At 44.8% G+C, this 26,026-nt stretch overlaps 1 protein-coding gene across 2 annotated transcripts in view; it reads right to left on the reverse strand.

The window, feature by feature from the left end:
- Positions 1–26,026, reverse strand: part of TMC8 (transmembrane channel like 8) — a 719,897-nt gene that overhangs the window by 592,249 nt on the left and 101,622 nt on the right. For both annotated transcript variants that reach the window (XM_069655257.1, XM_069655258.1), the window contains one exon: positions 25,417–25,556. In XM_069655257.1, the coding sequence (XP_069511358.1) occupies positions 25,417–25,556 (140 nt within the window). The remainder of the gene's footprint in view (positions 1–25,416; positions 25,557–26,026) is intronic.

The following is a 26,026-nucleotide window of genomic DNA, read 5'->3' on the forward strand; positions in this document are numbered from 1 at the left end:
CTCTGCTTCTTTCTTTCTCTCTCTCTCCCCCACATGCCCACCATCCATTTGTCATGCTTTTTTGCCACTCTCTCCCTTTCTCTTCCTGCCACTGTCTCCTTTTGTCTTTCTCTTCTCTCCTTTGCCTTCATGACGCCTTCTCTCCCTTGATTTTGCAACCCTTCACTATCTGTCTCTCTATTTTTCTCCAACTCTTGCCCCTTCTGTTTCTCTCCCTCTTTTACTTGTAATTCATGTTTTAACCCCAGTTTCTCTTCCCCTTTGCTCTGTTCTTATTCACTCACTTCTGCTTTTTCACTCGAGGCAAACTTCTCACTAGTTCTTTGCCCATTCTATTTCCCCCCTCCCACTACCTCACGCCTCTGACAATCTCTTTTCTCTTACCATTCCTATCACTTTATCCTCTCTCTTTTGGATTCCTCTTTGGCTTTCTCTGTCTGCCCCTCTGCCTGTCTTTTACATAGCTCACTTGTGTATCATCCACTCTGCCGTTTCTGTGTTTTATTCACTCACCTCTTCTCTTTCTCTTGTTGCCACTGTTCATACACCTTTCCCCTGCCTGTCTCCCCAATCCTAAATCCTTTTATTTTATCTGATTTGGGGCTCATTACAAGTTAGGCGGTGCGGGAAAAATACTTCAATTTGTCCCGCATGCCATACCACAAGTTTGCAGTTATTACCTCTGGCGGTATTACTAGATGATAATACTACTGAGATCTGGAGGTAAAGTGTAGTTACCTCCTCCTACACTTTTACCTCCGAAAATCGTCAGTATTACTTGTAATACCTATGGACCCCGTCTAATGGGGATTTATACTGCCAAACCACCACTTGTAATCTGGCAGTATTACTGCTGGAGGTAATACCTTCAGTGGTAATGCCGCCTGACCAAGTGGCAGCATTGGTAATTCCATTTGCTGGTATTCTCTCAGATTTACCGCCTGAGTACCAGCAAACTCGTAATGAGCCTCATAATCTTAACTTTCCAGTTCCAGTTAAAAAGAAATAAACAAATTGACTAATCACGATTTGTCCTTTTTTTAACTGTCACTGGAGACTAAGGTAATGAGCTCTACACTGTAAAAGCAATGGGCCTGATTTACAAAGCGTTTTTCAATGAAATTGCACCAGCAGAGAAAAGTGAATGGAGACGGGGCAGGTTTTCAAAACATGCAGCACGTTGTAGGAGAACAGCAAGATGTCAAATCTGACACCTTGGAAACCGCTCACACAGCACATTAAGAGTTGAACCCTTGACTGCATTCACTCAGCAGTCCAGAGTGAAATGTTTATTTATTTGTTCAGGCATTGTAGGGTTTATAGCTGCAATTGCGGCCATCAGCTGATTTTGCATTCAATTTCCAAATCGCAAAATCGCTGTAAGCTCCATGGTCTGTCTATTCAAACACTCTTCTATCCCTCCCATTTTGAAAAAAAGCTTCCTTGGACCCTAATTCTCTTCTTTGACCTCACCAATCTGGCTTTCGACCTTCAAATTCCACTGAAACGGCTCTTCTTGCAGTCTCTAATCCCCTTGTCACTGCCCGATATGCTAAGCCGTTCTCTTTCATTGATCTTTCTGCAGCTTTTGACACTGTAGATCACTCTCGCCTACTGTCCTCTCTTTACAATCTTGGTTTTCGTGGCACGCTGCTCATCATATCTATCATCCAGTACTTTCACAACAAATCCACCCCTGTTCACCCGCTCACTTATGGCATTTCACAGGGCCCCATTACTGGTGCGCTTTTCTTTTTTATACACCGGTCCCCTTAACACTATTATCACTTCCTTTGGAGTCTCTGGACCACCTTTATGCTGATTACTCCCATATCTTTCTTTCCTTATCTTCCTTTTCTTCTGAAATCCACTCTAACCTTTCTGCTTGTTCCCTCGCCATCCAGACTTGGATGGCTTCTCACTTTCTTTACCTCAATCACATAAAAACAGAGGTGATCTTTTTTCCTGCTTCCACTGTTCCTCCCTCCCTTCCTCCTGCTTCTATTATCTTTCCCGCCTTTTTCTTCTATTATTCCCTGATACAGCCAGAAATCTAGGCCATTTTTTTTTTATTTTGTTTTTATTTTTTTATAGTTACATAGTAACTTTTACAAATGATTTCTTTGTGGTTTAAAACAGCATAATTAATACAAGTTTTACATAACATATTTTCCTCCATACGAAATTCATATTTCCCACCTATAATTCAGTTTTTATAACGCTGTACAGTTAAAAGAAAAAAAAGATAAACATCGTTTACACAAATTCTGAATGTCCCTTATAACATATCCTGATACTTTCCATTCATAAAAATTGCACTAAATGCTTGATTGCATGCCCTGTAGAATAGGCCATTTAGCCTTTATTTAAAGACAACAGTAGGTCTTTAAGAACCTGACTACGGCAATCTGTAGTTTGATTCTTTTACCGTGTAACATATCGAGCCACAAAAGATCTAAATCAACACATTCTGTATTTGGTACATACATGCTAAAGTGACTAATACGTTCGTTCCTAAGTCCGTTACACCTGGTCAGTAGATGCTCCAAGGTCTCCAGATTTTCCTTTTGTTTACAAAATCTACAAAAGGAATATCCCTTACTCTGACCACTTCTAATATCTACTATTTGTCCCGTACCTAGCACATTGAAGCGAAATCTCATATACTCATGTCTCCAGGTTTTATCAGGAAATTTTAATAGATATGGTGCAAGCTCCCCCATTGTTTTATATTCCGAGACCATATGGTTATATAAATGAGTCATCTTAACCTCTTGGACAGTTGAATTCCAAACGCAATGAAGCAAGAGTTTTTTATATTTTCATTGGGTTCGTAATAAGTGTATCTCTATGGATCCCTAATTTGTCCAGAATTTTATTTGCTTCTTCCAACATGTCCCTGAGGTACTTTGATGTAGGAGCGCCATTCCTAATGCCTCTGCCCATTATATCATATAGAGTAGTATCTTTGCTAATTAACAGCTTCCTGAATAGGGCCATTCTGCGCCATTCTATGGTACTTCTAATCGAATGCAAGCCAAGCTCATATCTTAATGCTACCAAAGGCACGCATTTTGGCAAGCAATGTACCATCGTTTTTACGATTTTGGATTCAAATGCAGTTACTTCCATCCGGCACCATAACGGTGCAAGTTCTAATCGATGGCACAGTTGAGGCACTATTCTGTTTTTATACAGGCGAATACAGGGCAATAAAGAGAATTTACCATATTTTCCATCAACTTTACGTAGTTGAGAAACCATAGGAGGGATTTTGATTCCAAATAAAGCCCTAAAGTTTGCCTTGTTCTTGTTTCCAAAAACAGGGTAGCCTAGAAATCTTATTACATTCCTTGTCGGTAATTTTTCGTGATTTAGAAATAGAGTGTTAATTTTTTGTTTTTTCTTATTTGACAAACAAACAATCGTTGTTTTTGAATGATTAATTTTTAGTGCATTTTTGATAATGTATTCTTTAAAAGCAGTTAAGAGTCTTTGGAGGCCTATGGGGGTGTGATCATAGAGAGTCACGTCATCTGTATAGGCAGTCCACTGGATCTTGGTTCCCTCCACTTTAGGTGAATTTACAACCAATTTTTTAAAACTCTCTCCTATATCGGAGAAGTATAAATTGAATAAAGTGGGAGCATATATGCAGCCCTGCCTATGTCCATTTTTAACCCTTATTTCTTGGGACAAATTTCCTTCCATACTAAGTCGGATCTTAATTCTAGAGTGCTGGTGCATGTTGTAAATAATTGACAATAGAGAATCAGGCATCCCAAGGTGTGTTAATTTTGTCCACAATATTGATCTATAGACTAAATCGAAAGCAGATGTTAAGTCAATTGACGCCAAGTAGATAGGGAGATTTCCGGGGGTCCATGCCGCTCTTTGCATAATATTTATTAAAAGACCTCCTGCATCAGTACCTAAATTCCTTCTAAAGCCAAACTGAAAGGGCGACAGAATATTACAAAGATCCATCCAGTTCCGAATACGCTCTAAAACTAGGCCTGCAAATATTTTAGAATCAACATCCAAAAGGGCTATTGGCCTATAGCTAGTTGGTAAAGCCCTGTCCCCTTTCTTGTAAATTGGGACTACGTAAGACATAATCCAGCTATTTGGAATTAGATGTTTCTTTATGATGTCTTTAAAAAAGAAAAATAGCATTTTGGCCCATAAATTGGCTTTCTCTTTCATAACCCTGTTGCAGAGCAAGTTTGGCCCGGGGGCCCTGGATGGAGAGCTTTTCACAATAATATATTCAATATCTTTAACACAAAAGGGAATATTCCATGTGGCATCTTCAGTCTCTGGTAACGGGACCCATACCACAGTTGGTGGAGGATAGAGGCTACTTAAGTGTCCTTCCCACTTCTCTGCATTAACACAAGTTGTCAGAACTTTTGTTTGGGCTTGCCCCCCATTGTTAACCAGTGCCCAGAATCTGCGGGTATTTACATCGTACAAAGCTCTTTGCATAGCCTCTGCATCTCCCTGAAGGAGCTTTGCGCGCATACACCTTAACTTCGATTTCCATTTATTTTTTATTTTGTGAAGTTCCTGGACTTCCTCCATTGTAGGAGGGCTTGCACAATGCCTACGAAAACCAGAGACTTCACGATTTCTTCCCTGCTTAAGTGTTCTCATTTCGACAGAGTATGCGTGCTTGTGCCCTCCCGTACTTTTTACCTTATATTTGATTCCCGCTTTATCTCTGATTACGGATTTGATGTAATATCCAAAGGAGTCGTGACAGTACATTTTTTTTTTGGGCATACATATCATTTTCAAAATCTGCCTGGAATAGTACATTTACTTTCTCGATGTTCGTTTTATGCCAGGAGATTCTGTTCAAATTGGTATTCGTTTCCACTCTTAGGTTATAGTATTTATCACCCCCTCATACGTGTCTACCCACAATGTCATTAGTAACATTTTATGATCACTCTCCTTTGTACCAATCAAAGCAAAATCCTGGGCAAGATTAAAAATGTTGGTACTAACAAAGATAAAGGGCCTCATTGCACAGATGGTGGTGAGGGTTAACGGTCACCGTTAATGGTACCGGTGACCGTTAACCCTTACCGCCTTACTACAAGGTCCCTTTGCGGGTTGGAGACTTTAACGCATGCTTTTTGCAGGCGTTAAAAACCAACCCGCAAAGGGACCAGGGAGCTAATTACGGTACCGCAATTTGCGGTGCCGTAATTAGAACCTTCCCCATTCCCATTATGCCCTATGGGGCAAAAATGGGAATGGGGAAGGGCAATGGGGGAAGGGGGAATTACCACCCCACCAACCTTGGAATAGGGCGGTAATTCTCCTTTCCTCCAAGGCGGTGCCGGTATTTTACCAGCATGGACCAAGGTGCTAATAGCACCTTGGTCCACCGCCGTCCGTGTAATGAGGCCCATAATCTATAGTGGATGCCCATTTACCATTAGACCGTGTTTTTTTGTCCATTGACTCTTCCATTAAGTCATTTACTCCTTGCAGGCCCCAACCTCCCAGGAAGACGGTCCATATGTCCCCCTGTTGACATTTCCGCGAGTCAATTCTTTCACCAATTTTACGATCAGACGTGTACTCATTTCTACCTTCGTCCAAGCATATTTCAGAATTATAATCCCCACACATGATTATGTGTAATTCCTCATTCATATCCTGACATTCTTGTATTACAGTGTCTATGGCATCGATAAATGCCTTTAGATCACCTTCAGGTTGCCAGTATATATTTAAAATTAAGAGGAGTATGGGTTGCTTCCTGCAACGTATTTTAACAAGGGTTGCTATACATCCTTTACTTATATTAAACATTTTAAGGTTTTAAAGTCAATATTGTTCTTCAAAGCAATTTAGAGACCCCCTGAAGGTCTCCCCTTTAGCTTTTTCTGTGCTAGTTCCTGAAATACAGTAAAACTATCTAATACTATTGGGATAACGCCCACGTTTCTTGTATACATAGGACAGAATAGGTAGAGAGCACCGAACATGTATCATAAGAGTATAGCAAGGCTCGCGATCCCCTAGAATTCCATGATAGGAAGCTGAGTTTTGCCATACTCTAGGTCGAATCTTTAATTCCTTGAATTTTGGAGATTGATTCTTGCAGAGTCAGCGCAAGCCGCCTTAACTCAGCCATCTCATTTAAATGAGTCTCTACTGTTGAGCTTCTTTCTTCTTCTCGATTTTTCCCCCCTTGCGTCTCACTGGGATATCCTCCCATTTCTCTTCCCTGTTTTTTCCCTGAGCCCTGACTGAAGTCTACTATGTCGTACCCAAATCGTTGAAGTGCCACTCCTTCCGTAAGTGCCAGTTCATATGTGGCTCTTGAGTAGAACACAATCCTAACACAATCGTATTGTGTAGGGTGTATGTAATCAATGAGCTTAATATCACTTGATGTAATTAGGGAGAGCCGGGGTATCTCATTGAACAGGGAGAGTATCCGTCCTCTGTGTAATGAGGAGGGACCTCCAATTGTGAGCATGAAATTTAATATGACGCTAGGGTCATCCACGAATTTCGGCTCTCTCCATTCTCTTTGATGTTCTGGCCAAGCACTATATAGAGTTTGCTCTTGCTCCTCTATCCTTGAGTTTCTACTAGTTTCCCCCTCCCTATTCTTCCCTCTCTCGTTGTCCCTTTTCCCTTCCTTATCACAATTGTACTCCCTGCCTTGTTCATGGCCCTGCTTTATGTTCCACATTTCGGCTATCTCCCTAATCCGGTCTTCAAAATCCTTAGGCTCATTTCTAGATTTATTTACTATTGGCCCCCCGTCCTTACATTCCACTCCCCGGTCCCTCCCACCTTCCTGTGTGTTTATCAGAACCGTCCCTTGTTTCTGTACGATCTCTCGTGTATCAGGACCAGCTTCATTCATTTAGGCCCTGTGTCCCTGCTCCTCCTGATTTTTATTTTCTTCCACAACTCCTTGCGAAACAAATCTCTGCTGTTGGCCCTCACAACCTTTATGAGCAAATGACGATGGTCCAGATGAAGGAGTAGATCCCAACGTAGAGGGGATCTGCAGAATTTTGATAAGAGCCTCTTGTACCAATTTTTTAATATCGTCACTAGGTGTCATTTGCAGCTCACTATTATTTGTATCTTCACTACCGTGCTCTCCCGCTGATTTCGTCTCCTCAGACTGTTTAGAGCTAATAAGATCTTTTTGGCTATCTACTGCTTTACTGGGTATTTTGACTTCTTCTGCTTTTTCCACCTTATCGGGGACTCTGTCTGCTATAGGCTTTTGCTTATTTTTTACACCAAAAAATTGCTGAATGCTCCTTTCCTCCTTAATAATTTCGACTTTACTTCCGTTCTGTTTCTTTTGTATTTTTTTATTATCATTTTTTTTATTTGCCTTGGACCCTTTATTTTTGGAATTAGCTTTGCTCATTTTCCCTTTATGATTCATAGCTTCTGATAGTATATTAGTGGCTTCTCCATATTTCTTACTCTTATTCTCCGATTGGGTACCCAAAGTAGTGTCCATTTCATTCTTTCTGAAAGAATCTTGTTTATCCCGTATTTCCTTCACCTCCAAAGCTATTTTGCTTTCTTCATTTAACTGGGTTAAGTCTAGTTGGCCTCCCTCTACTGATAGGCTACATATATCTTTAATGTTAGAGGAGGTATTTTTCATTTTAGGAGAAGGTTGATTTTTCGATTTGTTTAGACTCCATTGCAGTACTTCCCTTCTCACTCTTGGCTCTTCTCTTCAGGGCCCTTGCTCTCATTTTCTTTTCTCTGCGTGAAACGACATACACATACGGTGTCTCTTCTTCCTGCTTCTGATCACCTCCATTTTCCTGATTTTGTACTTGCATTTGGGCATCCTCATCCTCCATCACCTTCAGTAGTGCTGATGGACTATCCAGCATTTTTCCTACTTTCTGCTCTGTGGTCATTGCTGTATTAATTTCTGTTTTCCCCCGCAGCCTCTCGCCTTGTTGCTCCACATTTTTAATTTTATCTTGGTTAATTAGTATCATTCTTTTCAATTTATTAGCATCTTCCCAAATTATTTTCCCATTACATTCATTCTCGCAAGGTTCTTTTTCTGTTTGGGAGCCTTTATTAAGCATTATTTTATTACTCTTAGGGGGGTCTGTAGACGTTTCTTTTTTACTCATATTTAAGGCATGTACAAATCCCTCCAGCCTACTAATTTTTTCTGTATACTCTACCATCATGTAGCTTAACTCCTGTATCTCGCCATGGGTCCTTTCGTGCCCCTTATCCAGGAGGTTGAGTATCCTGGTTGGGACCGAAAAAGACTCAATTTCTGACATGATTTCACCCCCTTCTAGTCCTTTGCTGGGCTGGGTATACATCAGTTCCTCAGTCTCATGACTCCTAGGGGGAACAGAGTTGGTCGGGCTAGAGCATTTGTTTGGAGTTGACTTGCCATCGCCCATTTCCCCACCTATAAAAATGGCCATTGTTTCACCCATTTTGTTCTCATAATGGTCATGTTTTTTTAAGATCTCGTACTCGTCCATTATTCAAATAGTGGATTTGTGTAGGTGTACATTTTCAAGTCCACCTCCCCTAGCCCTCGCAGGAGTGGAAGGGCCAGTAGACAGCCTGACCCTTCTGTCTAATTCAGCACTTACTGCTGGGGCCAGGAGGGACCTGTCCGGCTGAAGTGTGGAGAGCAGGGAATCATCCATATTTAGTACCAACGGTATTTCTTGCATGCTTAAGAAACTTTTCTGCTCTGTCTGTTCAAGGAGGTCTGTCTTCTTGAATGATTCCATTTGTGCCATTATCCGATCACTAACTACATTTGTTAGCGGCGGAAAATCTATACCACTTAGTTCCCATTTGTCCATCTCAACCACCCCCAGGGCACCCATAGTATCTTCATCATTCATTTTAGTGGGGAGGGGACTTATCACTAAGGGATTTATTGTCTGTTTAAATACAAAAGACTCACTTGCAATGATTGTATTTTGCCTCCTCAATTTGCCTCTTGTGTTTTGCTTCTCCACTTTTTTATGGGCCCCACACTGTGTTGATATTGTGCCACTCCTTAGGGTTCCCACCATACTCCCCGTACAGGAACACCCTCTCACCAGAGAGGACACAGGACGTTTTTTTTTTTGCCGCCTGCTACTATGCGGCGAAGTGAACAAGCCCTTCGACAGAGCCCGAGATACAAATTGATATTTCAATCGCGATACCTCTCGTTCTACCTCTATGACGAGGACCAATTACAACCTCTCTCACCTCTCTCACTCGATACTCGTAATTACACAAACAACATTTCGTGGCCCCGAGCCCCGGACCCCCAGGACAAACAGGCAAAACAGGCACTTCCGGGCACTTCAATGTGCGCGCGCGCTGGTGCGCGCGGCAGTGCCTATTTGTCAACGTTTCCGGGTTTGTGGGCGGGGCTTGTCTCTAGAAGACATATATATGAATATTTAGGGGACTTAATGTATACTTGAAAAGTATATATGCATATTCAGGTATTCAGGTACTAAATGACTCACTCTAGCAATAGAAAAAAGCTTAAATCAGTCCATGAAAGTCCACTTGAAAATCCACAGAAACACGGTGATCACAAACACGGCGGGCACAGCAGGCTCTCACCAGGCGAAACAGGCACTTCCGGGCACTTCTCAGTGCACGCACGCTGCTGCGCGCTGCAGTGCCTATTTGTCAACGTTTCCGGGTTTGTGGGCGGGGCTTGTCTCGATGATAGCCTGCACAGGGCAGAAACGCAGTGTAGAGGACCCTGCTGCCGTCTCCCTGCATGAACCAGCACAAATCAGCCTGTTTGCGCCATCTGGGCCATCTTTTCGACTCTTCTCTCTCATTTACTTTCCAAATATCGTCTATTTTGTCATGTCGGCATCAGCAGCACAATATACGCAAAGCCCGTCCATTTCTTACCACTCATGATTCTAAACTACTTCTTTCTACATTGCTCTCTCTACCTTGGATCCCCTTTGAATTCCGTCGACTGTCTCATTTTCTCTGTCTAGTTTTTAAATGTTTGAACCACCTTGCCCCTCCTTATCTGGCTTATCTGGCTTCTCGTGTCTCTTTTTACTCTCCCGCTCGCTCTCTCCGATCTCAGTCTCAATCTCAATTTCTTCCATCAGTTTCCCGTCCTCCATGGGCACTCTCTTGCTTCTGATCTTTATCCATGCTTGCTCCAAACATTTGCAATACTTTGCCCCTTTCAGTACCCTCTATCTCCTCTCTATGTCTGTTCAAAACCAACCTCAAAGACCATCTTCTGATCTGATCGTCCACCCTGATTGTATACTTTCTGTTATTGTACTGTTAATTGTTTTGTCCAGCACTTTGTTGTAAGGCGCTTTATAATTCTTGATCTGGTGATGCTAAAAGCAAAGCTACTACAATATACAGTTCCCAAGCTTCCCAGCATTAGGCTCAAGCAGCAATTGATATGCCAAGGCTGGTGCTGGGCCTTCCTGTCTCAGGTGACTCGCACTGTGAATAATAGGGTAGTTCCTCCCAAAGCCAGTCATTGAAATGCTTTCTGCAAGTTTATATTTGGGATTTTACACTGTTGTAATTGAACAAGCATCTCAAGTTGTTTTGATCTAGTTCAGGTTCTTGTTAATTGGAATTGTTAACTTACATTTTACTTTTCCGATTAGGGACTATACAGGCATTGTGCAGACTGAAAATGAACTAGGATTTTGACAACTGGAGTATTTGGGAGTTGCTTAAAGCAGAGTACACTGGTTGTTAAACTAGAAATATAATTAGGTTGTCAAACAGGGAGTATACTGGAACTGTACAATGTGTGGTATGACTGGAGTGTATACACTAAAAGTATACATGGGTAGAGCAAACTGGGAATTGTGACAAGGTCAGTAACCTGACCTTGTCAAGAGAGGATGAGAACCCCTCTGAGCCTGGTGTGGGAGGCCTACAAGGGGAGGAATCTGGAACCAGTCCAACCCCAGAGGGGGACAATGGCAGCTGAGAGAGCCGCATTTCATGTCCCATCTCCAAGTGCCAGTCTATATATACAAGCATTGCTGATTTGCATCCCCCCATACAAATGAACAAACGGGCTGGACACTTTTGTTCTCTCTTCTGCAGAAATGTAATGGAAAGCGCAATTACGAGAATAGCATGCCCGTTGGACATCAGCCCATCAGCTTCCCATGCAATCCAGAGCCCAGCTAGGAGAAAAACAAAACAGCGGAAAGAGGACCAGAGTTTCCTACGCACTGGCGAGCAGTGGCGGCTGGTACATTTTTGAACTGTGGGGTATAAATGTTTGTGCCGAATATGTGGGAGTGACAGAGCACAGCTAGGGAGACTGAATCAAACAAGGAGGGCTCTGGGGCACCCCACCCCCCAGAAAATGTTTTTAAAATAATAGGTTAAAATGGTGGATTTTACAGTCCCACAGTACTTCTTGTGAAGCATTGTGTAAAAAGCCACACCGTTTCCCACTGGTGTTTCATGTTAGTACATGAAAAAAACAATAGATGCAAGTCACCAACAGTGCACAGGAGCATTTTCCAATGCCTTTTCATGCTTGTTGTCTCTTTATATGTTCATGCAGGCAGCACCGATATATACAAGTATTGCAATATAAAGCATCTCAGCCAGTAAAAAATGCTATGCAACAGAAAGTATATCCAGACAGGCTATACTGACATAGCCACGTAATCACACTTATGTTTGCTTTTACCCTTGATGCCCATTACAAAAATACCATTACACACTAAGAATATATCGCCAGACTGGTACCACCAACGTAAACTACTCTAGCCACATATCAACACTTATCAGGTCAGTTTTACCCTTGATGCTCAGTAAAATAAATGCCATGCTACAGTAAGAAAGTAAATGTAGACTGGCACTACCAATGCAGGCCAGTCTAGCCATGTAACAATGCTTATGTTTACCGTACCCTTGATGGCAAGCAAAAAAATGCCATGCCACATTAAGAAAGTATATACAGAGTGGCACTACTGTAAGGAAGGAGGGGCTCGGTTGAGCCCTCCCATACATTTTACGTGAAAGGAACCACTTACTCTTGCACTAGTGGGGGGACGCCTTCCTTGCCCTTCTGCGGCCATAGGGGACAAGGCCCTGGCATAAGCAGAGGTGGGGCTATTGCAAGACACAGTTGGACTCCATGTTGTGTACCCTCGACTCCATCTTTAGACTAGGCTGCATTCTATTATTGCAAAGTCTCCTCTCCCCTCAGCAGCGCCGCGCACACAGTGAGCACTGACAGCCCCCATCTTCTTCCTCCCGCGCCTGTGCCTCCCAAGTCCTTTTCTCATGGATGCTCTGAGACAAGATGTTGCAAGCAAAACAATGTATTCATTTCATTCTTCCTCTGAGATCACTGTCCTGTGTGTGACCGGGCCGAACCATGACTTGTAGTTCATCCATCTCAACAAACCCGCTCCTGCACCTCTCACCCACGCTGTTGGAAAATTATTGCTTTTTCAACCTTGTTCCCCTCCAAAGCTATTCTTTTGATGTACCAGAAGTGTGACACTCCCTTGCTGACCACCCTAGAGTGCCCCCAACAAAACCAGACTCCTGTCACAGTATATTCTGTCCTAAACTAACATGTGTCACTCTACCCCCTTCGCACTCTGATGTGCCAGACCTGACAGCTATCAATCCCGCCCCCCGCAGGTTACCTCAGGGGCAAGACCCCCACACCCTTCACCTCGCTAGTGACCCAAAGTGGGATAGTGCAAACATATGTGTACAATTTATAGGCCTCTAATACATACTTTGAAGGTATAGTGATGATCATTATTTACTGCATATCTAGGATAAGTGTGTAGATTAGTTTGGCCAGAACCAGCCGCATCTCCGGACCTGACCCAAACTTCACCTCGCACGGACCGGCTCAGCTGAATCACGTGATGTCCAACCTCCCGCCAAGACATCAGCCAAACTCATGGAGCCAGCCGTAAAGCGAAATACTCGCACCCCTTCCCTGACTAATGAAAATGTAACTTGTAGACTGTATAGAAATCGTCACTGATGACCCTGTAACCCTTTAAAACATATTGGGCCTCATTCCGAGTATGGAGGTAATGACAAAAGAAAGGTGGAATGGTATTACCGGCATTGTTAACGGGTCCGGGCCATTGCAAGCCGATAGCTGCCACCGCCCATACCGTGCCCCTTCCTACCGGCATGCGCGCATACACGCACCCCTTTGCGGCAGAAATACTGTCATGCCGCTAACAGGGGGACATCACAAGTTATGTGGGCTTGCACTTACCGGCATCCCGAAGGTGGTAATTAGGGTCTGCACGATGGTGGCAATACAAGCATCGCGGACCACCCACAAATAGCAACCTGCAGTGAAGCCAACTGCCACAGGTGCACACAATCACCACAGGTGGAGTCAATGGAGCATGTCTCATACAAAAGGAGCACACCCACACACCACACCCCTTCCTACTCCAAAATGATCCCACTAGCTATTGCAATCCTGGGGCTGGAGGACATGCCTCTACTGCTACAACAACAACAACATCAACAACAGGCAGCACAGAGGAGACGCAGGAGGAGAAGGAGGTTGAGACAGGCCCAGCAAATCCCACCAGTGCAGCCAGTGGTACCAGGTAGGCAGCCACCAATCCCTCACATCAGAGCCAGTTCATTCAATCTAATACCTGAGCAGATCCACACCCTGTACTGGTTGGAACGGGACCCCATCACTCACATTGTCAGCCTGATAGAAATCCGCACTGCCATCCCCCCTCTACTGAAGGTAGTGACTGTGCTCCACTTCCTTGCCACAGGCACCTACCAGCACACAGTGGGCCAGCTGCATGGAATATCACAACCTCTCTTTTCACGCATGCTGACCCAAGTGCTGGATGCCCTCCTGAAGCACACTAGCACCCACATATCCCTACCATGGACTGCCCAAGAGCTTGCCGACACTTAAGTAGGCTTCCACGCACTGGCAGGCATGCCCAACTGCGTCGGTGCCCTCGACTGCACCCATGTTGAACTGGTGGTCCCTCATGCCATAGAGGCGGTGTACCGCAATCGCAAGCAATACCACTCCATCAATCTGCAGATGGTATGTGACTCCAGCAAGATCATCACACATTGTTGTGCCCGATATCCCGGATCCACACATGATGCCATGGTGTTGCGGAAGTCCACGCTACCCCGCTACATGGAGCGACATGCTGGACGACGTGCCTGGCTGCTTGGTTAGTTGCCTGACTGGGCTATGGCAGTGCATTGGGCTTGTGAGGTGGGGGGAATGCATACTCCACGTGGGTGGGATTGGGGGGGTGCATACTCCACCTGGGTGGGATTGGGCAGTGAGTGGACAATGCACTTAGAGCTAAACACTGTTGTCCTGAACATCCCAACCGGAACATGACACATCGATGCCATACATAAGACCAATGCCGCACATCAATGACAACATGCCAGACGCACAAGCAGGCCACCATGGGTATGTCAAGTGATGCATGAGTAATCATGATTACAACTGTGCCAATGCCGCTAGTGTGATTAGGTAAAGAGTAGCATACACTGCAATAATGGGTGGCAACACATCGTTCCACATCCACAGTACATCCACATCAGCATGCAAGTGAACACCCTGCATCATCTGTACAATGCAATCCACACTAGTAGACCATTGTACAGTGCACAATGCATCAAATGAACCCGTGTGCATACATCCAGGGACATGTGCATGTCAACACCAAATAGCTGCAGCCATGGCCATTAATCTCAAAGGTGTCAGCTCAGACTGACTAACACATACCTCTTTGTGCTCCCATGGAGGTGATGGAGGCTATCCCTTGAAGCCGTGGCTACTTACCCCTGTGCGGAAACCGCATAACAGGCACGAAGAGGAGTACAATCGGGTTCATACCCGTACACGTGGTGTGATTGAGCAGACCTTTGGCCTGTTGAAGGCACGGTTCCGCTGCCTAAGCAGGTCTGATGGAGCACTCCTTTATGGCCCTCAGAAGGTGGCAAAGATCACCATGGTCTGTGTCATGCTGCACAACATGTGCATCCGGAGGAACTTACCACTGCCAGCTGACATTGACATGCATGCACCGGGTGAGGATGAGGAGGATGATGATGGAGGAGAAGCAGCACCCCTGGCAGTAAGTGATGCACAAGATGGCCGTGCTGTATGCCAATACAGAATGAACACACACGAAATGAGCAATGTCCAGGCATGAAATGATTTTGAACACAACGGGTGTATTAAGAAAAATAACAACATAGTGCTTTCTCCCTCCACCACTCACACGTCCTCCCCCCTCCCACCAAAACACCCAAACAACCCATACACCCCAAACCACCCAAACCCCCCCCCAAGAACCCAAATCTCCCAATGAACACCCCCTTAATCCCCTCAACACCACCTCCCCCCTCACCCATTGTCATCCCACACACGATATGGTTGGACCGGCTATTTCCAGACTTTTTTTGTGTTGGGGGCAGCATTTCTGTGTGCCTTGCACTGCGCCTCGTCATCCGCACAGGGCTTGAGGGAGCGGAGCTTGCAGGTGTGGATGATGGGATGGATGCGGATGGGTTTTGCACCACCGACCCAGGTTGTTGGTGCTGCATGTGTTCCAGCATCCTGTTTAGGACCAGTGTGACGGCCCCCAAACTGTCACGTATCATTATGGCACTGGAATTGATGGCCACAATGGTTCCGGCATTCGCCTCCCGGATCTCACAGCATGTTTCCTCGCCCTCGGCCACATACTGGCACACCAGCTTGATCATCGAGTCCTGGCGGGCCTCTACCCTTGACAGGCGTGCCTCCATGTCAGTGGGGGCTGTGGAGGTGGAGGGTGCTGCGGCTGGGTGGGCCATTGCAGGGCTGGCCTCTGAGGTGCTTGACAGTTGCGGACTCCACAGTTGAACAGCTGATTCCTGCATGGAGCTGGACGTTGTGCCTTGTGTGGAGTGGTGGGGGGTGACAGGGGGCTTGGTGTGCGGGGACATTCGACATGGATGTTGCCGTCAATGTCCTCGAATTCCTCCGCTTGCACAGCCTCATCAATGAGGGGGGCTGTGGCTGCTGCCTCAACCATAGAACTGGTGGCAGCGGACTGCGTGCCATCAGGCACGCCTTCAGCAATTGTTGCCAACTGATTTTCTGCCGTCTCGTCCGCTGCTGTTGTCTCCCCCTGAGCCGGCCTGGCCTGTACAGGTGTCCTGGGTTGCACTCTGACCCGCGGTGCTGTCCCGGAGATGGAAGGCCCAGTGCCCTGTGGTCTGCCCCTGGATGTTGATGCCCTTGGTGCAGGGTCCTGCCCTTCACCTTCTGCATCAGCACCTGTGGGGGAACAAGAGATGCAGGGCATCAGTGATAGTGTTATATGCAAGATGAGTTGGTGCGGTACAGTATTTGATTTCTCATGCATTGCATTCTTATAGGTGTGTTACACAGGGTACTTTCAAGGGGGGGGCATATTGGCATAAGCCATGGCCTCTCCATTTGGTACTGATGTGTACCAGGTGGCATACAGTTGTATGGCGGTTTGTGTGATGTGTGACATGTGATTTGTCCCTGTATGTTGGGTGTCTGTTGGTAATGGGATTGGCACGCAGCATGCATTTCATTGTGCCATGGTTTGGGCCTCCATCTGGACATGGATCTGTATATGTTTGTATGATGGGACATGCATTGGCTTGGCTCACTTCCACATCTGTTGTACTACATCATGGTTTGGCCTAATGGGGTTTACGTGGTCACTCACCTCCATCTCCTGATGTGGCCGCACCCATCTTCATTTCGCCAAAGCCCTCTATGGACTCCATTTGGACTCCATTTGTATGTGGTGGTGCTGCCGGTCTCTTTCCAGCGCATTAATTTAACTGGTGAGTGGGCACCCCTACCTGTGGCCATGGCCACCCTGCGATGGGATGCCAGGATATTACGGACCCAGAGACGTAGGTCATCCCAGCGTTTTTTACAGTCTATGACTGTGCGGGTGGTGGTGCCAACCGCTGACACCTTGCGCGCAACCTCCTCCCATATTTCTTTTTTTCTCATTTGTGCTTCCCTTTTGAGGTTGTTTGCAAAAACTTCATCTGCATGGGCTGCAAGAATATCAGCCAGCATGTTTAGCTCTTCATCGGAGAAGCGCTTCTTGCACAGGCGAGGGGTAGTTTTGCGGGTAGCCTTGGACATGCTGGATGGTGTAGCACTGCTGGAATGAGAGGATAGCAATGGATTGTGTTTTTAGAGATGGCCAACGGCGCATTTCCCGTTCCAACGCGATGACGTTACTTCTGGGTCCGGTATTACGAGCCCGGTATTAGCATGATGTTATTACCGGGTCGGTATTAAGGGGTTGCTCCTTGGCAGAGACGTATCGGCGGGTCTCGTGATGGTGCTATCGGGGGGTTGGAGGGTCTTTACTGGCATGGCGGTGCAGCCATTACCGGCATGGGGGTTCGCTCGTGCACTCATAATCAGCCGATATTAGCGGCGTCAAGGGTGCACGGACGCGCTATTACCTCCATGCCGGTAATGACTCTGTTTTTAGTGAAATTCTTGTAATGAGGCCCATTGTTTCTGTATTGTTTGCCACAGCACTCTAAAGGCAGCAGAGTTCTCTGGATGCTGAATTTTATATAAACCTTCGCTCAATCTCCAAACCAATCTCTTAGTCTCATTCCCTACTGGGATGTGTCCTTTATTCTGAGTTTTCGTTGGTGATGTGGGGAGTGAGTGCCTTCACTACTCTGCATATAAACAAAAGAAAACCGTAGCGGGGGACGTACCACTGCTCAGAGGTAGCCAGCACAGTTCCCCGTGCAAGTAAAGCACACGGGTGGGCGGTGTTGCCTACCGCTCAGGTGAGGGGGTGCCATCCCCCAGTAGTGCCTAGCCACCACTGGCCCCCACAAGAGAGAGAACACCCAAACAATGAGCCAGAGATCTTATGCAGTTGTTGTAGATGCCGCACAATGAACCCCAGCCTTATCACGCACAGTCACGAAAGCACTGCAGCCTCCCTACACTACCAGGGACTTAAAACAAAACTACAAATTAGGCAAAATGAACTTACCTCAAGGGGCACTGACTGAGAGACAGTCCCCTAACACGAACTCCATCTCTTTGCAGTGTGGATTGCCACTGTCACAGTATGGCAGCCCTGCGCGGAGAAAAGCGGTGGTCCTTAACTTGCTTTTAAAGGTTTCTGTAATTTGTATCCCTTTCGCGTGGGGAAGGCAGGGCCCAATTGGCAGCGCCAGATAACTGACCAGTACAGGGACAAGGGGTGGGGGATAACAAGCAGGAAGCATGAAATTGTGGCTTGTCCTGGTAAGGTCAGAGGAGGAGGAAGTGGCAGACCAAGAGACCAGCAGAAGGAAGGACGGAGGGGTGGATTATGGAGGCATTTTCTGGAGAAGGTGAGGTATTGGGTAGTGTGTGCAAGTGGTACTGTGTGCATGAGAGACTAGAGAGTGTTAATAGGAACGGGAGTGTATGGCGGGAATGTGAAGTGAAAGTGGAGTTGAGAGTGGGGTGGAGTTGTAGTAGTATTATGGAGGAGGGAGTAGTGGCGCAGAGGAGGGATTTGTACTTGTGCATTTGTACTCCCATCACAAAAGTTCTTTGTGTGGGAGTGTTACATTAAAGCAGGCATTGTGGATTTGATTGTGCTGCCAACATGGGTAAAGTGGTGTGCAGGCGGGAGTAGTCCTGTGTAGGAGGGAGTTTTAGTGCAGGGGAGGGAGTAGTAGTGTGGAGGATGGAGCAGTAGATTTAAAGTGCCAGTCATGGCATAAAGGGAGTGAGCAACATCGAGGACAAAGAAAGAAAGCGCAGATAGTAGAAAGAGATGAGGTGGGAGGAGTTGGAAGAAGGAGAGTAGTAAGAGGGAACCATAAGAGAGCGGGAGGGAGAGGGAGAGAAGTAAGTGGGAGTGATAGGAATAAGACAGAATCCGGCAGCGTTTCTGCAAGGCTCACCCATTTTCCCTTTTAGTCAACAAACCATTGGATAGAGTAGGAACAGACTAGGAAACCCCTGAGGGAGGCTAGACAGATAAGGCTTTTATGTACTTACATCTACCGTAACCTAGACAGTAGGGGTCAATAGTCTGTATATACTAACCTGGGGAGTAGAGACTCATTCAATAAAAACCCTTAAACTGCCTCTGAGAATTCCTTGAGCCATCAGTGGGGTGAAATCTAGCCCCTGAAGGCCAGAAATAAAGAGGCCTGAGTCATTTATTAATGCTCACCGAAATGTAAGGCCAGCACATAAATTATGTCAGGCATGAAGGCCGATTGAACCTAAATCTAAGGAAGGAAAGTGGGCCTGACTCTAAAAAGTGCAAAGATTTGCGCAATGCATTTCAGGGAGGAAAAGAATGACATGTGAGACAGCAGTGCGCACAGTATCTTCAATGGAATACCAGATTGTGCCCTAAGCAGCTAAAATGAAACAGAGCATTGCATGTAAATTAAATAAAAGAATGTCATTTGCATTTGTCCCTCCAAATTGACAGTCTGCTAAGAGAAATTCTCACCAGAATTTCAAAAGGTATATAAGGTGTTTTCAGAAAACAGCATCATACGAAGGACAATTTAAAAGTGTCACTCATGTATGTGGAAACTGTGAAAGCCTTATAGATGCTGTGTAAAATTAACATTATGTGTCAGTTTAAAGGCTATGTGCTGCTGGTGATTTCTCCCAATTTTAAACTAAGCTCTAGGATCTCCCTCTGCTGTCCTGAAGACAGGCCTGGTTGTCACCATCAATCAGAACCCTTCCTTAAAAATACAATAAAGAATATACTTCTTAGATCGAAAATGCGCTGAAGACCAGATAAAGTCAGGTCTGTCTTGCAGCAGGATTGACCTTGAAGTCACAAAGCCCATAAAGTGTCCATTAGGTGCTGTTATCAGGACATCACATGCTTTGAAGGGAAACTAACCTAAACACAGACCAGGCTCTGCTAGTCACATGCCTAAAAAGAGAAATTAAACTTAAAAAAGGTGGAAGACAGGAATGGAAGAGACTTGTGAAACTGCAATTGATTAAAATGGGAGAAATACATTTTATCGCATAACATGGGTAGCAGCGTACATGTCACAATGGTCATTCCAGACTTGTATTAAAGGTGTCAGTCACCCCCTTGTAACCATGCTCAAACGATTTTGGTGGTATAAACATAACTAACGTTATTAATGAAATTGTGATGTGGGCCTTCCCTTGATTCCGAGAGATGTGAAAGTTGATATGCGCGTGCCGGTAATAATTAATATGCAGATTCTCAAGTGTCCTATTTTTCACCGATATGGCTCTTGAGTAAATTAAGAAAAACTGTATCTCTGCATAGGAAGGGTGTGCGGAGTTCAGACTAGTCTTATTTGATTCACCCTAAAATATAGTTGTCAAAAATGTATTCATGCATGTAAAGATTTGAACATTTTGGGTTCTTGCCATGGTGAGAGATTTTCTGTGTTTTAAACCAGACTAAGTCAGCTGTCAAAGTGGGATGACGAAGCTGTCTCCTCCCAGAGCTCTTCCCGATCACTCCCCATCCCCTTGTCCTATCAGCACGCAGGTGGGAGGTGGGTAGTGATAATCAACCAATCCCTTTTGCGAGAATCATGACAAATTTGTGATGTCATTTGCCCTATAAATAGGCCAGTTTGCATCAGAGCTGGACTTCTTCCAATAATTCCAAGAGGCGGCCTGCTGGTAAAATCTACGAACAACATCCCAGAAGAAAGGCCTAAAGCTTGCATTGGAGACAGGAGCCAGGAGACATAGAAGCTGACTGGATCCCCTTGGTGGAAAGAGAGGAGATCCTTGACTGACCCCCCTTGCTGTCCCAGCGGTGCCCTGATGCTCCCTGATACCTAGTTCCAGGCCTCTCCTGTAAGACCACCCCAACGCCATAGATTGTGTAGGCCCTATATTTTTCCAGCATTGTTTCAGTTATTATTTAATCAAAGTACATCAATTAATTCCCCTATAGAAATCACGGGTGGTGTTTGTTGGCATTCGAAACGAACAAACTCTTCCCAGTGTGTTGTGAGCCAGTATAGACATTAAGGTTTGTCAAAAGAATTAACCCCAAAGCTCTGTTGCACATATGTGCCCAGGGTGTAAAAAACAAAATTCTGCATTGATCCCTTTCATTTTAAATCAGAAGTGGGAAGCCTGGTAGTGCTTTTGCATGTGCATGGTGCAAAACGAAATTGCCCCTTTGTATCCATCGTGCCCTGACCAAATCCCCCAAACCGTGCCTTTTCTTTTTGTATGTAGCAAAAAGAATTTCCCCATTTTCCTTTCTTTCTCACATTGCATCAGTGATCCTAACCCAAAAAACGAATTTCCCATTTGTATTTCTATCACTCCCATTGCAGTTGTGCTTAACACTCAAAATCCGATTTTCCCATTGTGTTCCCACTCCCTGCCACTGCCTTCCATTCAAAGCCTAATTGATGTTTGGAGGGTGAGAGTTTTCTGAGTGGAAAGGTATCATAACATTGTGTTGTAAATCAGAAATCACTGTGTGTCTTGAATTGTTCTTTTCCTGTATTGGTGGGTGATTTAAAAGGAATACATTGTGACTGCATATCTCTGTGTTGGTGCTTTACGGAAGACATTTTGTTCTTGTGTTGCCACAGCATTGGTGGCGCGTGTAATCTGTTTGTCAAAATTTTATTTTAATTAATTAATTAATATATTCTTAATACACACCGGCCTGGTTCCCAGTCCATTGTGGCACCGGGTATTTGTTGGGGTTGTGTGCGAGACGGGTTGGAGGCCATACCAAAGTGAACCAAATAAAATCATAGTGATTTGTTGTGCGCCACATTCATTGGGGGAAAGTCACTCCCTGAGTTGAGTTTGACCGCGTAATAAACCATGACACATCGTGACAGAATATACTTGAACTGTGTAACTGGGAGTATGCTGGGATTTTCCAACTTGGGTGTATGCTCATATTATCAAACTAGATGTATACTGGGATTGTTAAACAGGCAATATACCAGTATTCTGAAAACAGGGAACATATTGATTTTGCCATATTGGGATTGTCAGTGCTGAAGTATATTGGGAGAGTCAAATGAATGCGCTGTAGTTAGACAAACTGGGAATAGATTACGGTTATCAAATGCAGAGTGAGTCATATTGGATTAAAGAGTAAATTGTATGCAGGGGATCCCCTAATTCTGTACTGTTGTGCAAAACTGCCCTCTATGTGTGAAGTAAAAGAAATTACCCTCGTAATAGCAATTGCAGGAGGCATTAAAAATGAATTCCTATGGAATCGCCCTACTTTTAACAGGTGGTCATTTTAGGCGGATTCCATAGGAATCCATAGCATTACCGGCAGCATGAAAATCCATGCTGCCAGTAAGGCACCCGCATTGATCAAGTGATGTGGAAAATGGGGTTGGACACAGTATGTCCACACTATTCCGCAACTGTCCCTAGCAAAAGGCAGCAAAATGAGGAAGATCAGTAAAAGTGTCGTACACACTGTTTCCAGCCACATTTATCGATCGGCACCATCATAACAATGACCCCATATTGTAATGGGATTGTATAATCCGGGAACAGACTAGGTTACTTAATCTTGGAATAGTTTGGGGTAATCATATTGGAAGTATAATGGGACTGTTAAAATTGGATTTTACGAATTGAGGTATACTGGAATTTAAAAACTCGGTGTATGATCGGTGTGTACAACTGAGTCTATATTAGGATATCAAACTGGGAAAAAAATGGCATTATAAAATCTGGGAGTATAAAACTGGGGGTATACTGGGAAAGTCAATCGGGAAGTATATTAGGATTCTTCAGAAAGTACATGTACTGGCGTTGTGCAATATGTGAATATGCTGGGTTATTAAACTGGAAATATATTGGAATTGTTCAAACTGAATGTACTGAGATTATGCAATATGTGAGTATATGGGTTGCCAAAGTGTGAAATGTACTGGAATTACATCAGACACTGTACATTTAGATTTACCCATCACACATCCTTATACTGTACTGCTTCAGATTCTGCCCATCTTAACTCCTCTCGCACTACTTCTAAAATAGACCTTGTCCTCCCTACTTGCCCAGATAATGGCTCACAAACACACACACACACACCCACCTACACCTTAAACAGCATATCTCTACCACCCACATTTCTGCCCCCACATTAATCCCCACACAGGCCTTTAAATCTGCCTCAAGATGTAGAGTTTATTCTTTGACTAAACATCCATTTATCTCAATGTGTGTAATGTATTGTTTTGCATCTTGAACTGTGTATGAGTACGTGTTGGTTAGGTGGTATAGCTGGATGTGAGGCTTTTTCTCCACTTCCAAAATTAAAACTCTGAGGGGCTTGAGGGGAATCCGTAAGAGTCCATAGTATCCGGTGGTTCTTTGAGAAGGGTGCACGAGGTGCTACTATCATACAGCAGTCAGTTGGGTGTCACCCAACATCCCTGTGTAGTTCCGGAGTGAAGTGCATCATAACTCTGTGGGAGAGGGCACAGCCACTATTCCCTCCAGCTCTACCACCACACTTCATCTGCCCCAATAGCTATGGCTGATGGGTAGTAAATCAGACCCTCCAGAAAATTGCGGCATGAAATGGAAAATATTGCGGCACAAAAAAGAAAAAAATTGCGGCACCCAACTGCGTTTTTTGCTGCATTTTCTAACGTTGAAAAATATATAGTTTAACATCTTTTTTAGCCTAAAACCAAGTAATTGCAAGGCTTTTGTTAGTGAGGAACAAAATGTGTTCTGTCTGGCTGCGCTCTGTAGGACAGCCAGGTCGAGTCACCACAGCCTAACATTTTGGATTGTGGTGGGGGAAAGGGGATACAGCCTGATGAGCTCCAAGGAAATCGTGCTGTGCCACTACTTCCAGCAGACAAGTGGAAAGCAAATAAACAGATAGGCTTGAATTCAAAAGTGTAACCCTGGTTGAAGCCCATAGGTTTGCTTTTCGCTTGTCCTATGACCCCAGGAGAGAGGGGGAACAACTCTACACTTCTCCATGGAAGGAATCCATGAGGCCAAGACACAGGGGCAATGCAGTGGCAGTAACTGCAAGCCCATAATACCTAGCCAAACAATGAACTCTCTTGGGTGGTCATAATTCCTTGGTTATGCCACCCACACATGGTGACTAAACACACCCACAAACAGAAATGAAACATCACAACACTACCAGGGGTCAAGTCCTACAAATTAAAGTGGGGGAGGGAACTCATTAACAAATGCAATGGCATGTGATGTCATCAGAAATTAGCATATCAAGGTGAAATATGCATATATCATTAAATTGGCTTTGCATAACCACCAAAATTGCACAGGACGAATGGCATTTGCCTTTCATAAATTTTAACACCCAATTTTGTGCGTAATTGGTGTCATACAGCCCAGCCTTGATTCAAGGCTGGGCTGCATGATACAAACGCTCGTAGCTGTATTCGTTTCAAATTGCTTTACAATTATTGTAAAGCAATTTGAAAGGAATACAGCTACGAGAGTCTTCAATTGGCATCATGCAGCCCAGCCTTGATTCAAGGCTGGGCTGCATGATACAAACGCTCGTAGCTGTATTTGTTTTCAAATTGCTTTACAATTGGTATCATGCAGCCCATGATACCAATTGTAAAGCAATTTGAAATTAATACAGCTACGAGAGTCTTCAATTGGTATCATGCAGCCCAGCCTTGAGGCTGGGCTGCATGATACCAATTGTAGACGAGCGTCAGGAAGCATTAAGTTTATGCTTTCTTTTCCGGCGCTCGACAAGAAAGTAATTTACTTTCCTGTCGAGCGCCGGGAATGAAAACAGTCCAGTGGCCTCTTTGGGTGCTCTGAGTTGGGGGCAGATGAGTGGACAGGCCAGTGCTTACCTGGCTAGCTTCACCAACTGTCAGCTCGGGCACTCAATGAGCCTTGGAGGTGCCTGGGGTCACAGCCAAATGCTGTGCATCTCCCAGGCCTGCGTGACCCTCCCCCAATCCTGGGCCTGCAACGCAGAGCCGAGGTGTTAACCCTCAAGCTGCTGCAATCAGCAGCCAGCTGTGTTCGCTCTAAATCATTAAATGAGCGCGAAAAAAGACACACTAAGCTAACGTGTCTTTTTTGCGCTCATTTAATGATTTATAGCGGCAATTGCGGGAAATGGCAAATTTTGCGATTTTTTTGCAAATCGCAAAATCGCCATAAGGTGGATGGTCTGGTAAATGAACTCAGACCTTCATAGTTGTATACCTGGCCTACTCACACCTGTGCCTTCCGGAACCAAATCAAATCCCCGCCCTGCTGTGAAAGAGATCAGCCAGGAGATCAGGGAAATCACACCAGAAATATCACCAATGACCACACCAGATCCATTCTTGTGAACTTACTGTCTTGTGATCCAGGCAAAGCAGAACAGGAAGTACGCCAGGACACTAAGAAGGTAGGACAGACTGATGTTGAATTGGGAACTGGATATCCCCCTCTGTTTATAGTGTCCGTAGAAGAGGTATGAGGTCTGCAGGAATCCCTGGTGTGGATGCATAAAACAGATTGCATATCAGAAAAGGGAGAGTGGCTCGTAAAAAGAGGGTTAGGTCATGCAGAGATCCTTGCAGTGGGAACTAATCCCACTGAGATATTTTGACAGCTGGCATTCATTTTCATTATTATTTACTAGTTTTGTAAAACTCAGACGCCAGAAGATACCTGTTTTAGGATGCCTTCCCCTTAAGTGCCAGGCTATTAAGCAAGTCTATGCACTAAGGATGAGCATACTCCTCCTTGGCACTTAAGGGGAGGTAGGGCATGGGGGAGGTTATGAAGCAAGTGGTTCCTTAGAGAGGGGTAAAGAGACAGTGGAATGATACTGTAAAGGTCAGGTCAAACTCTGGATGAAAAAGTTAATTGTTCATACCTCTAGAAAACTTAATAAACTTAAATAAGGAAAGAGTGTTCCGTAAGGATGGATCTTGTGCATGTTTTACGATAGGACCAAAA

This window comes from Ambystoma mexicanum, chromosome 3q, assembly GCF_040938575.1.
Source record: "Ambystoma mexicanum isolate Mex_15411 chromosome 3q, UKY_AmexF1_1, whole genome shotgun sequence".
NCBI classification, from domain to species: domain Eukaryota; kingdom Metazoa; phylum Chordata; class Amphibia; order Caudata; family Ambystomatidae; genus Ambystoma; species Ambystoma mexicanum.